General features: G+C 47.4%; 2 protein-coding genes across 2 annotated transcripts in view; both read left to right on the plus strand.

The window, feature by feature from the left end:
• The window catches only part of LOC128342000 (zinc finger protein 91-like), a 42872-nt gene extending 35449 nt beyond the window's left edge, over window positions 1-7423 (plus strand). Inside the window, 1 exon segment of the mRNA XM_053288776.1 lies at window positions 1410-7423. Within this exon segment, the coding sequence (XP_053144751.1) occupies window positions 1410-2543 (1134 nt within the window). The 3' untranslated portion in view covers window positions 2544-7423.
• Window positions 7424-12174: 4751 nt separating this feature from the next.
• Window positions 12175-14241, plus strand: part of LOC128341997 (zinc finger protein 420-like) — a 34952-nt gene continuing 32885 nt past the window's right edge. The window contains exons 1-2 of the mRNA XM_053288767.1: window positions 12175-12598; window positions 13701-14225. Coding sequence (XP_053144742.1) covers window positions 13812-14225 — 414 coding nt within the window. The 5' untranslated portion in view covers window positions 12175-12598; window positions 13701-13811. The remainder of the gene's footprint in view (window positions 12599-13700; window positions 14226-14241) is intronic.

Raw genomic sequence — 14241 nt, forward strand, 5'->3', positions numbered from 1 at the left:
AAGCATTTGGTCTTGGAGAGAATTTCACTAATTTGATAAAACATATATTAAAATTTTTTGGTCAGGATCTTGGCAGATGGTATATTGTCAAATGAACTTCATTTGGAAAGAGGAACAAGGCAAGGTTGCCCACTCTACGTTATTATTTGCATTAGTTATGGAACTTCTTGCTAAATCTGTCAGATGAGGAGAGGATTACACGAATAAAGAAATTAATAAGTTAAGGTAATCAAGAAGTTAAGATTTCATTGTATGCAGATGACGTGGTCTTAAATTTGTCTAATAGAAGAATATCTTTACCTGTGTTGTTTAAAATGTTAATTTTTTTTTATCTCTGTCTGTCTATAGACTGAATTACTCTAACTCAGAATGGCTAAGTCCATATTTCGGCAAGGGTTTCCAGCCTATGTCAAAAGGCCATTCCAGTGTAGTGGTTTAGTTGATGGGCTGAGGCTGAAGCGACCCGAGTTGAAAACCCTGTTAGGCCACAAAACTCCCTGGGTGACTCTGGGCCGATCACTTCTGTCTCAGCCTAATCTATCTCACAGACTTGTTGTATAGCCATGTAGATCACTCTGAGCTGTTTGGACGAAGAGTGGGATACAAGGGTAACAAATAAATAAGCAACCAAGAAGAAAGCTGGGCTCTACTGATTTGGAAATGTGACATATATACAATAATAATGAAACTGAAAAAGTCTGTTTGATTATATTAGTTGGGGCTTACTCATGGGGGCTATGAAATCCAGAGTGACACCAAAGAAGGCGGCCTCAAAGCCAGTGCTGAAATGCCCCCAAGATAACTACCCTGAGGGACTTTAATACTGCCCTATGGCTACCTCGGTCAACCCAGGGAGGGAGATGGTTAGGCACCAAGAGAGCAAGGTATGCAAATACCAAGTACAGACATTGCAAACTGAGGAATATCCCAGTGGGGTACGCAGTGAACAAGATGAAATCCTGATTGTGATGCCCTACCCACCCACCCACTGAGCCTGGGTTGCGGCTGTCTTGAGAATCTGGATGGTGACAGCTAGGACTCTGCCCGCCACATCCACCCATGTCTAAGTAACACAGACCAGTCTGGCTTTCTTCTTCTTCGGTCAAAAGAACACATTAAGTTGGGGTTGATCAGTGATTGGAGGCTCTATTTCCATCCCAGCCTCTGACCAATTTTCTCTCTTCATTCCAGCAGATGACTGTGGGGAGAGAAATACAGAAGGAATTTGCAATGGAGGATTGTTGGTTGATGTCAGCTGGAAAAAGAGAGGGACAGAGAGAATGAACACTGAGGCAAACGAGAAGAACAGAAATGGATCTTCTGTTTCTCATCATGGAAAAATCCATGAACCAAGCTTTCAACCTCAGTGGGAAATGCACATGGGAGAGAAACGATATAAATGCTTGGAGTGTGGAAAGAGTTTCAGTGAGAGCAAAACACTTATTAGCCATCAAAGAACCCATACTGGAGAGAAACCATATACATGCTTGGAGTGTGGAAAGAGCTTCAGTCAGAGTGGAAATCTAACTATCCATCAAAGAACCCATACTGGAGAGAAACCATATAAATGCTTGGAGTGTGGAAAGAGCTTCAGTGAGAGTGGAACACTTACTAATCATCAAAGAACCCATACTGGAGAGAAACCATATAAATGCTTGGAGTGTGGAATGAGCTTCAGTCAGAGTGGAAATCTTACTAGCCATCAAAGAACCCATACTGGAGAGAAACCATATAAATGCTTGGAGTGTGGAATGAGCTTCAGTGCCAACAGAAGCCTTACTGACCATCAAAGAACCCATACTGGAGAGAAACCATATAAATGCTTGGAATGTGGAATGAGCTTTCTTGCCAACACAAACCTTACTAGGCATCAAAAAGCCCATACTGGAGAGAAACCATATAAATGCTTGGAGTGTGGAAAGAGCTTCAGTGAGAGCGGAACACTTAAGAGTCATCAAAGAGCCCACACTGGAGAGAAACCATATACATGCTTGGAATGTGGAAAGAGTTTCAGTCAGAGCGGACATCTTACTATGCATCAAAGAGCCCACACTGGAGAGAAACCATATAAATGCTTGGAGTGTGGAAAGAGCTTCAGTCAGAGTGTACATCTTACTAGCCATCAAAGATCCCATACTGGAGAAAAACCATATACATGCTTGGAGTGTGGAAAGAACTTCAGTCAGAGTGGAATGCTTACCATCCATCAAAGAGCCCACACTGGAGAGAAACCATATAAATGCTTGAATTGTGGAATGAGCTTCAGTGAGAACAGAAAACTTACTAGCCATCAAAGAGCCCACACTGGAGAGAAACCATATACATGCTTGGAGTGTGGAAAGAACTTCAGTCAGAGTGGAACACTTACTAGGCATCAAAAAATCCATACAGGGGAGAAACCATATAAATGCTTGGACTGTGGAAAGAGCTTCAGTGAGAGCGGAAATCTTACTAGGCATCAAAGAACCCATACTGGAGAGAAACCATATAAATGCTTGACGCGTGGTTCACATCAAATAATCCATTCTGGTGATTCATGTTGATTAAGGTAAATAGTCGCATTAATTTCCTGTGGCAAAAACAGGAAAGGATCCCATAGACCTGAAATATGTACATTTATATTTTGGTGTTAGCTTTTGTATGAAATATCTTTAGGGACCTTGCTTTTAAAACATAATGCTTCATTGCACAGTTAATCTACTGCTCTGGAGAACTCCTATGGCCTCCTTCTTTTCTGGAGTAGCACAGAGCAGAGTAGCTTTGTCCACTGACCTTTATCCACACATTAAGTTGGATGATGTTTTTTAGATCTACAGTTCAATATAAATGCAAAGGGATGCACATTGGGACAACCCCACTCCCAACAACATCAACAACAAAAACACTTCTGATATACACTGATGGGGTCTGAGCTGTCCGTGACTGATCAGGAAAGGAATCTTGGGGTTGTGGCAGACATCTCGTTGAAAGTGTCCACTTGGTGTGCGGAACTGTGAAAAAGGCATATATCATGTTGGGGATCATTAGGAAAGGGTTAAAAAAAACTCTAGACACTATAATCTCTAGGTTGCTGTGATCAAAGCAGAATAATGGGTTCCTAATATCTATGGAAATGGGAAACCGAAAGGACCAATGAGAATCTTAGGTGCGTTCCTACTTTGCCTCATTCCTCTCTCTGTCTTCTCTTGGAGCTCTTTCCCAAGATGCTTTTCCTCTTAGGAAGTCCTTCCCTTCCCTTCCCTTCCCTTCCCTTCCCTTCCCTACCCTACACAGATAATTGCAAGGGAAGGAAGCAGCTCTGCTGGGTGGGGCCCTGGCGGTTTGTCTCTGCTCCTCCCCACTCCAGGTGATTAGCTGATAAGAGCTGATCCTGCCAGGGGTGCCCGCCTCTTGGCACCAGCCTATGAGCGAGAGCAGAAGGGCTCTCGTCCTTGTGGTTCTCCACCTTGGGGTGCGCAGACTGAGGCCCAACCAGCAGGAAGATCATTGCTCATTTGGACTGTCCCTGCATGTTTGACAACATGGGTTAAGGCAGAGCATTCAGAGACAGTTAGCAGGAGCCGCTTGGTATGCAGGCGGCAGCAGCAGCCGCCTGGTGTAACAAGAAGAGGACTTTGGAAGGACTTTTGGAGGAAGTAGAAGGAATTGGAAGGACTTTAAGACCAGCCACGCAGAGTAGCTTGTTCCTTTGGGTTGGCTACTTTGTGTGGTCAGGATTGCCGTTAGTGGCTTGTTGGAGGTTTGTGGGTCCATTCCCTTTGGGTTGTCTGTGGGGGTGTCTATGATCGCTTCCAGATGAGGAGAGGGCAGAGTGAGGATTGGTGAGAGGGGGGCTTGCTCTAGGCTTGCCTCATCTAGGAAGCCTTATTTCAGTTACCTCCCCCTCCTTCAACTCAGAGGCTGGTATTTGGGTGGGCTGTCAGAGTGCTCTGCTAGGCCGAGGACTGGTGTGAGCATTCCTAGGGGAGAGCTGGCTGTATGGCTGTGGGTTGTTCTTGCATGATCAAGGGAGTTTGGGCTTGGTGCCGAGGACACATAGGAGCTGGGCTAGTTGGGTGAGGAATGCATCTGGGAGAGTGTCTGGGGGTGTTGATTTCTCAGGTAGTGGGCAGAGGGAGAAATGGAAGTGGGAGTTGGGCAGGCCATTACAGGGGCAAATGGTCCCGACAGCTCAGGTCTGTTCCTTTTTCCGAGTCATCTCTCAGTCCTGCAGCCCCAGCGAGCTCTGGAAACCTTCCCTCTAGGATTAGGGGGCTGCTCCTGAATGCCAAGTCAGTCAATGGTAAAACGTCTCTCATCCATGATTTGAGTGTGGATGAGCATGCTGACCTGGTATGTATGATGGAGACCTGGTTGGATATGGCCAGGTTGGATGAACTGGGTGGTGTTGGTCTCTCTCAGCTTTGTCCTGCAGGCTTCCTCTGGGTTGGGGAGGGAGTGTGGCAGCCCTCTGTCATTAGACCTTTCCCCCTTACCAGGTGCCTGGTTAGGTAATCTCCTGATTTCAAGTATTTCTCTTTGAGGGTGGGCCTCCGAGATAGGCTGGAGATTCTGATGGTGTACTGACTACCCTGCTGCACTTCAGTCTCCCTACCTGACCTCCTAAACGCCCTCTCCAGCTTGGTGAAGCCTGTTCTGTTCCTTCGTTTTCTGAGGAGCTTAGGGCAATGAAAGAATTCGGATGACAATTTGGACAATGCTGGAGGAAGACTTGTGGCGTATCTAACCAAACATGGGCTAGAACCCATTTCTGGGACTACTCTGTGGCAGTGGGGGCAGTGAAGAAATGGTTTTTTTCTCCGCATCCATTTCATCTGCTCAGTGCAGGCTAGTGTAGCACATTCATGTAGCAAAGTTGTTGCTTCACACATCCCCCTGTGTAATGAGGGAGGAACCATCTATAGCCCACTGCGAGCAGTTTGCATGCCACTTTGCAGATAAAATCGCTCGCATCTGTGCTGATTTGGACTCCAGGGTTGAGTAGTTTCAGCAGATGGGCTCCGGGTTCTTTTTAGTTGGTACAGCCTGAGGATGTGGACAAGAGCCTGGGCAGTGTGTGAGCAACATCATGTGCTCTAGACCCTTGTCCTCCATGGCTAACAAGATCAGCTAGGGAAGATATGGGCAGGTGGTTGGAGGTTATAATCAATGCTTTGTTAAGAGAGGGGAAGATGCCATTGTGACTCAAGGAGCTGGTGCTGAAACCACTAATAAAAAAGCCCTCCCTTGATTCTTCCAACCTGCTGAATTACAGACCTGTTTCTCACCTCCCCTTTTTGGGCAAGGTGATAGAGTGTGTGGTGGGCTCTCAGCTGCAGAGGGTCCTGGATGACACTGATTATCTGGATCCCTTTCAGTCTGGCTTCTGTCATGGATATGGGCCTGAAACTGCCTTGGTTGTCCTAGTGGATGACCTGTACCGGGAGCTTGAAAGGAGGAGTGCGTCTCTGCTGTTTCTGCTGGACCTTTCAGCAGTGTTGATACCATCAACCATGGTATCCTTCTGGACCGCCTCAGGAGTATGGAGTTTGGAGGCACTGCTGTAGAGTGGCTTCAGTCCTTTTTTGGGGAGAGGGTCCTGAAGGTGGTGCTGGGAGACTTGGCTCCTTGGCCATTGGCTTGTGGGGTCCCGCAGGGTTCAGTCTTGTCCTCCGTGCTGTTCAACATCCACATGAAAATCCTGGGAGAGATCATCTGGGGACTTGGACTGCAAGAGCCTCTCCATCTCTTACAACTTTTAAAAGGGCAGTCAAGAAACATTTGTTCACCCAGGCTTTTAATTAGATATGTTTTAATTGTGTTTTAATAGTTTTAACTTTTTAAATTTTAATTGTGGAAATATGAATCTTTTTTATTGGTAGTTTTTATTGTTTTATAAACCGCCCAGAGAACTTGCATTTTGGGCGGTATAAAAATATGCTAAATAAATAAATTGTCAGCAATATGTCACAGAGGACAGGTCTATCAATGGCTACTAAACTGGTGACTATAGGTGACCTCCACCCTTAGAGGAAAGACGCCATGAATACCAGTTGCAGGGGAATAAGAGCAAGAGAGAGGGCATGCCCTCAGCTCTTGCCTGTGGGCTTCCCAGAGGCATCCCCTGCTAACTTGGCAAAGAGACACCTTTTAATGTGATTCTCTTTATTTAGCAAGGGGAGAGTAACTGGCCCTATCCACCCCCAGCACAGTACCTCCAGTGGCTGTTGCTGGTGTCTATCTGATGTTTCTTTTTAGATTGTGAGCCCTTTGGGGACAGGGATCCATCTTATTTATTTATTATTTTTCTGTGTAAACCGCCCTGAGCCATTTTTGGAAGGGTGGTATAGAAACCGAATAAATAAATAAATAAATAATATGGTGGGCCACTCTGTGAAACAGAATGCTGCACTAAATAGGCCTTGGGCCTCATGCAGTGGGACTGTTCTTATGACACTCAGCTCTTTCTTTCATCACCTGATCCTAGGGAGGCCGCGGATGACCTGAATTGGGGTTTGGACGCTGTGATGGGCTAGTAAACTGATGGGTGTGGGCTAGTAAACTGAGAATGAATCCAGACAAGACAGGTGCTCTTGGTCAGTAGGAGAGCCAATCGGGATGAGGGGATTCTGCTGGTTCTGGATGAGGTTGCACTCCCCTTGAAGGAGCAAGTACGCAGCTTGTGGGTATTGCTGGACCCAACTCTGTTTTTGGATTCTTATATGGAGGTGGACTTTCTTTCCTGAGAAGGCAGATCTGGCCATAGTTACCCACGCCCTCGTCACATCAGGGCTAGATTACGGTAACATACTTTATGTGGGGCTGCCCTTGAAGAATATTTGGAAGCTGTAACTAGTCCAAAATGCAGCGGCTATATCTTTATCCTGAGCTGCCTGTTGGGATCATATGACATCCATTCTGAAAGAGCTGCACTGGCTATCAGTTTGTTTCTGGGTCCCATTCAAGGTGCTGGTTTTGACCTTTAAAGCCATTAATGTTTTGGGCCCTGGATATTTGAAGGACCGTCTGCTCCCAAGGGTTTCTGCCTACTTGAGAGAATCATCGGAGGAGGCTCTGCTCCGAGTGCTGACAGTGAGAAAGGCTCAGCTGTCGAGCACACAGGACCCGGCCTTCTCAGTCACTGCCCCCAGGCTTTCGAATGTTCTCTGGGCTGGCATCCGCTCCTTGGCCTCCATGACAGTTTTTAGGAAACAGGTAAAAACGTGGCTCTTCACCCAGGCTTTTAAATGAAAGTATTGCTATTTTACTGTTGCTGCTTTGTGTTTTGTGTATTACCGTATTGTATACGTTTTCAAACTTTTAAATAGAGATGATATTTTTATATTTAATATCTGTACTTTTGTATTTTAAATTGCTCATTGTTTTAATTAATTTTTAATGAAAAGCAGTATAGAAATAGAACAATAAACAAATCTTATTAGAAGTCTGTATGTATTTTATCTTCTAAAAATATACTGTATGCTTCAGCTATGCCATTAATTATATTCCCTTTTTCAACAGCTATACAGTGTAGTTCTTTACGAAATAACCATTTCAAACTGGCTTTTGGGTGGGATATAGGATAGAAAATGCCTTGGTCATCCTGATGGATGATCTCCAGTTGGGAATTGACAGAGGGAGTGTGACTCTGTGGTCCTTTTGGATCTCTCGGCGGCTTTCGATAATATTGACCACAGTATCCTTCTGGAACGTCTCAAGGGATTGGGGGTGGGAGGCAGCACTCTGCAATGCTTCCGCTCCTACTTCATGGGAAGATTCTAGATGGTGTCTCTTGGAGACTGTTGTTCTTCAAAATCTGAACTTTCTTATGGTGTCTCTCAGGACTCCATATTGTCTCTGATGTTGTTTAACATCTACATGAAACAGCTGGGAGAGAGTATCAGGAGATTTGGTGCAGGGTGTTATCAATATGTTGATGATACCCAAATCTATTTCTCCATGTCAGCATCATTGGGAGAAGGAATAACCTCCCTAAATGCTTGCCTGGAGTCGGTGATGGGCTGGATGAGAGATAACAAACTGAGGCTGAATCCAGATAAGACGGAGGTACTCATTGTGTGGGGTCGAAACTCGGGAGATGAGTTTGATCTGCATGTTCTGGATGGGGTCACCCTCCCCTGGAAGGAACAGGTATGCAGTCTGGGTGTGATTGCAGATCCAAACGTCTCCCTGGTGTCCCAGGTTGAGGCAGTGGCCAGCAGTGCTTTCTATCAGCTTCGGCTGATACGCCAGCTGCGTCCGCTTCTTGAGATGAATAACCTCAGAACAGTGGTACATCTGCTGGTAACCTCCAGGCTGGACTACTGCAATGCAGCCTATGTGGAGCTACCTTTGTATGTAGTCAGGAAACTGCAGTTGGTACAGAATGCAGTGGCCAGGTTGAGCCATCTAGGAGAACCCATATTACTCCTGTGTTGAAAGAGCTACCCTGACCGTGTGGAGCTAAACCACGCTTCTGCATCTGATGTCAGATGCAGGGGGCAGGGGTAGGGGTCCACAGTGGCGGCCGAACCCGGGCCACCGCTTGCCTCTCTCCACGCCTGCTTCTAGCTTGCTAATATGTGGGGTAAAAGTGTTGCTAGGCCGATGCCATCAGAGTCTGAGAAGGGCTCAGGGGCACACTTAGGCCTGGACCTTGGGGCCCAGGTCCAGGCCTCTGCTGTAGGGGGCCTCCAATCATTCTCCCAGGGGCCTCCACTGCGTGGGTCGCCTGCTGGCGCTTGTGATGCTGGGGGTGGGGTGGCCGGCAGGCGGGGCCTCCAGTGGTGGTGGGGAGGCCACACCGTCACCACCGTGCTATGCAGCACTACAGCGCCCCAAAGAACAAGAAACACCATGCACGGCATTTGCTGGTCAATGGACCAAATAAAGATGATTGGTTGCTATGCACGGCATGCAGCATGCTGCTTGGTCGGCCTCACCGCCATGTGCTTCTCCTGTGCGGATGGGCAGCCTCCCTGCGCTGCCCGGCACCTCCCGTCGGCCATGTGCACAGGCCTCGGTGGCAGAGCAGGCAACCCAGCAGCATACTGCGTCTCCCTCTCTGCACGTTAACTGTGTTTGGAAGGGAGTTGGGGTATTTTATTTTATTTAACATATCTTTATATCATCCAAAACTTGGGTCTCTGGGTGGTTTACAACAAAATAAAAACAGGTCAAACTTTGTCAAGAAGAGCAGCGGCGTGTGCAGTGCACCCCAGCCCCCTCTACCAGACTGGGGGAACCAGCAGCCCACTGCCTGCTGCGTCTACAAGGTGCGGCACCACCCATGTGATGTGAGACTGACCTGTCGCAGTGCCTGCCGGTAGCAGCAGCAAGCGCCAGGAGGAGCGAAGGAAGCAAACAGCAGGCAGGCAAGAAAAGGGGACTGGGAGATGCCGAGGGACTGAGTCCCATGGAGGGAGCCAGCCTCATTCTCCTTTTGTGTAAAACTAAAGGTACAACACACAGCAGCCTGCCCAGAAAAAAGAGGCAGCCCTCTAATGCTCCTGCTGGTGACCACACTGGGGAGGAAGATGATACAGCCTGCCCCAGCCCCTCTTCAATAAGCAGCAAGGAAGGCTGGCCGGCCACCAAGGTGCTGTGCAAAACAGTAACAAACATCCCCACCCAGGTGGCTTACAAATATTTTCCAAGAATGGAATAGTCAGAGGTATGACTGCCTCCTTCTCTTTTGAGCTTCAGATTGTTAGTTCCTGGCGACTGCTTCATTGCTGGCTCTGGAGTTCTAACTCTCATTTTCTGGTTGCCTTTTGACTGAATTGTCATTTGTTTATCTGTATACTTCAGTAAAATGCTTTGAGGAATATCTGACTGAAAATGGCATAGAAAGGCATTAAATACAGAAGATAAACCCACACACATGTGCCTGTAGGTGTCAGCTTCCCCAGCCCGCCCAGTCCTGCCCCACTCTTATTCAGGAATAATAGTGTTTGCCTCTTTACACTCCTCTCTTATTGTGTTTGTTTTCACTGGAAATACTCAAAATAACAAGAGGAAAATGCCCCACTAGGAAAGAGCGAAACATCTCCTCTCTACCTGCTAGACTTTCACTCAAGGATGCAGGCTCCTCTGGCTAATTTCATTTGGGAGTGGGGACATTGTGGCAAAGTTACAAGCAACAGCATGTTATGTGTAGCTTAGCCCAAAGAGAGGCGGGAAATAGAGCTGAATGTGAGTTATGTAGACTTTCTACCTTTCAGTTGCCCTTTCCATTCTGTTTGCATAGCATTCAAGCTACAGTTCCACATTTGTCCTACAAGTTCAGCTTTGTAAACAGAGGAAGGTGCTGAACAGATTGAAAAGAAAATCCTGTTAATAATATATGGAATTTGTGGTGGGTGGGCACCTCTCTAATATTGTGGTACCCCAAGCAGTGTTTGCACTTGAGATTTGTATCTCAAGGAGCTGCAGATATCCTTCCATGAAAGAAGTCTCCAGGCTGGCTGTTGGCCATGAGGCAGCAAGACTTCATGAGCACCAGCAATGAAGCATGCTCCCCTTCTTCTCTCATTGTCCTCTTGGCTCCTTCTGAGAACAACAAAGACCCCCTTCACTTCCTGCCGCCAGACTCTCTAGGTCTCGGTCACCATGTGCAGAGTGGCTGATTCCCAGAGGTCTGCCTGAAAGACAAGACAGGGTTCACTCTTTAGGGAAGGGGAGGGCTGATCACCACAGCAGCTTTCTAATATTGTGGTACCCTAAGCAATGTTTGCACTTAAGTGGCCTGGCTTTGTTTTGTCAATTGTTAATCTTCTTAAATGGTTTTCCATTCCAGTTCCTTCAAAATCGAATCATCCCATTCATCTAGTGATCCTGACTCACAAAGATTTGTATTCCAAGGTTTCCTTTCTCTTGAGGAAGGATTCCCTCCTCTGGAGGAAGATTCCTTCCTTTGGAGGTAGAAAAATTTAGGATACTAGTACTAAGGTTTAAAGCCAGCGTGATGTAGGGGTTAGAGTGCTGGACTAGGACCGGGGAGACCTGAGTTCAACTCCTCATTCAGCCATAATACTTGCTGGGTGACTCTGAGCCAGTCACTTCTCTCTCAGCCTAACCTACTTCACAGGGTTGTTGTGAAGAGAAACTTAACTATGTACGCTGCTCTGGGCTCCTTGGAAGAGTGGAATATAAATGTAAATAAAATAAATAAATATAGACACCTATGAAGCAACCAGACATAATGCAGAATTCAGGATTTATTTAAGATGGAATTCAAGGAAAACGCAGGTCAACGGATTTGTATTTTTTCTGAGAAGCTCTAATTTTTCTTTGAATAACCAGCCAGTCACTGTGTCTTTATTTTATTTAAAAAAATACATTTCCCTTGCACGTGAATGTATTTTTCAAGGAGGAGTGTGTAAGTGTGCCCTGACATTTTTGCTTTGCTATTGGACAGAGGTTCTGTACTAGTCCATACTGGTGAGGGGATTCCTCTGTCAGCTGATAATTTAGGAAGGAGAGACTTTTCTCTAGTCATTGCCCTTTTTTAATGTCCTGAATTTTTGTGTTGTGTTTTTGCTTTGTGTTGTATTCCATCCAGTACTCTTTTGTATTTTGTTATTTGGATATTTGTCCCAGAGGTTAGGTCCCTGTCGCTACAGGGATGGGGGAGGGGCAGAGGGGGAATTAGAAAGGGAAAGGAGAAAATGGAGTTGTTGCTGAATAAAGCTTTAGTAGTTAAATCTACATAAGATGTATTTGTGCATGAGGGAAGCAGCGATAAAACACTTTGTAGAAGTACTTAATAATTAGTAGTGCTGTTTGGGCTCTCAAAAACCCATGCGTCAGATAATGCCTGTGTGTGTGCAGGGAGATGGGGAGCGGGGACGCTCCGAAAGGCCATTACGTCCTGGCTCCAAAATTACAAAGGTGCACCTCGGCTCCACGCACCCGGGAGGAGCTCGCATTTTATCAGGCGGAGACGAGAGAGGGATCATCACAACATCCCGGAGCTTGGCTCGGTGGTCCCCGAGAGATGCTTGCAGGAGACTCAAGAAGGTTTGAAAACAACCAGAGAATCGGGGCTCCCCTTTGCAGGGGGATTAAAAGAGATGCGCCGCTGAGCTGCTGCTGCTGGCAAGAGCGATAAGTTTTCTCTTTAACTACTTGTACTCCTCCTCCAGCGGTTCCAAGAGAGCACTTTCTCTCCTTCTGCTGCAAACCCCGCCCTCAATCCCCGACCCCGTTTTGAACCCAGAAGGAGAACCATAGAGGTAGAAAAAGACAAGAACTTCCGGGGAAAGGCAGAAACTTCCGGTCCACCTTGGATTGCCATCTTTAGTGGTTTGTCTCTCACACACTCACACAGAGACGCTCCATTTCTTCACTCTGTCCATCCTGCTGTGTCTCTCGGGGAGGAAGGGAATTGTGGGAAGTGGCAGGATCTTTTGCACAGCAAATGCCTCTCCCCTTTGCGTCTGGTGCACTTTCTTGGAGTGGAGCTGGAGGCCAACCCCTGAAGGAGGAAAAAAGTCCCCACGTCCTGCTTTCACGCGGAACTTCGTGAAACCCCCGTGAAAAAGGAGCCGAGGCTTTCACGCCCCTCCTGTTGGGGGAAAGTGACTCCCGTCTCCTCCTCCATCCCTGAAGGGTTCTGGTGAGTCCCACGTGCATTTGCGGGGAGAGGGATCCAAGAGGGGCTACGGGGAGGGCTGGTGTTGGGAAACGCCAGGTGGGCATGGGAGTGGGGGGTGTGGGTGGGAGAGGACAAAGGCAGGCATATAAGGCAGCTGCTGATGAGGGAGGGGCCAGACTTGGAGGAGCAAGAGCTGTTCACCCATCCCAGATTTCCCGGATGAGGGATTTCTTTTCCCTTCTTCTCAGCAAAGCAAAGAGCTCTCTTGGAGTGATGTTCAATGCAGTTTCAAACTGATCTTTAAAAAACAACACCACACATTTTATATCCCGCTCTTCCTCCAAGGAGCCCAGAGAGGTGTACTACATAGTTAAGTTTCTCCCCACAACCACCCTGTGAAGTAGTTTAGGCTGAGAGAGAAGTGACTGGCCCAGAGTCACCCAGCAAGTCTGGGTGGCTGAATGGGGATTTGAACTCGGGTCTCCCTGGTCCTAGTCCAGCACTCTTACCACTACACCACTGGCTCCCTGCAGGAGTTCTGAACAGGGCAGGTAAAAAGAGCATCTTTGCAGTTGCCCAGATCTTTGGTCAACCTGGCTCCCTTTTGTCTACATATGTTTGGTAGTAGCTTGTTGCAAGCAGGGATCTTTTTGCAAGCAGTTGCAATCAGGGATCTTTTTCTTCCTTCCTTCCAGCATATGTTGACCCTGAAACCAGAAACCACCTGAAATGGAGGAGTAGAAAGGAAGAGGAAGTCTGGGGTTGGGGAGTATTGTAGAAGGAAAAGGATGAAATTCATGGTGGGAGGACTCAAGAGCAAGGATTCTCAACGTTGGGTCCCCAGATGTTATTGGACTTCCGTTCGCAGAATACCCAAAGAAAGGCCACTGGGGCTGGGGATTATGGGAGTTGAAGTCCAAAAACATCTGGGGACCCAATGTTAATAAGAGAAAGCCAAGGGGAGGATTTAAGGGGGAAGGGACTTAATAAGGGCAGGTCAAAGGGAAGGATGCTGCACTGAAGCCTTTGTTATGTGGCCCTCAAGGAAAGAGATCTCCCCCCTTCACCCCACAACCTTTCTAGCTTCTCTTTGACTCCTGGCTTCTGCTTCATTTTCTTATAGGGAGAAAATTATCTAGGTGGAATTTACATCACTAAAATCTTCATCCCTCAGGAGAGAACAAGGAGGTACTTTGGCTCTTCTTGGGAGGCTGCCTTGGAGCACGAATGAAAGATGGGAAAGGAAGACCCAGCTAGCTGCGAAGCAGGAGACTGCCCTGAGACCAACCAGGTGGGAAGCACTGGGGAACTCTGGGAAAGGACCAAGGAGGAGATGCTGGTTGAGGACCTCAGGAGCTCAGAGGCCCAGCGCCTGCGCTTCAGGCAGTTCTGCTACCAGCAGGCCGAGGGCCCCCGAGAGGTTTTCAGCCGACTCCACAGCCTTTGCCATCAGTGGCTAGAGCCAGAAAGTCACACGAAAGCTCAGCTCGTGGACCTGGTGATCCTGGAGCAGTTCCTGGCCATCCTGCCCCCGGAAATGGAGAGCTGGATCAAAGAGTGCGGAGCTGAGACCAGTTCCCAGGCAGTGGCCCTGGCAGAAGGTTTCCTCCTGAGCCAGGCAGAGGACAAGAGGCAGGAAGAACAGCAGGTGAGAGAGCAGTTTA

This window comes from Hemicordylus capensis, chromosome 2 (genome assembly GCF_027244095.1).
Source record: "Hemicordylus capensis ecotype Gifberg chromosome 2, rHemCap1.1.pri, whole genome shotgun sequence".
NCBI classification, from domain to species: domain Eukaryota; kingdom Metazoa; phylum Chordata; class Lepidosauria; order Squamata; family Cordylidae; genus Hemicordylus; species Hemicordylus capensis.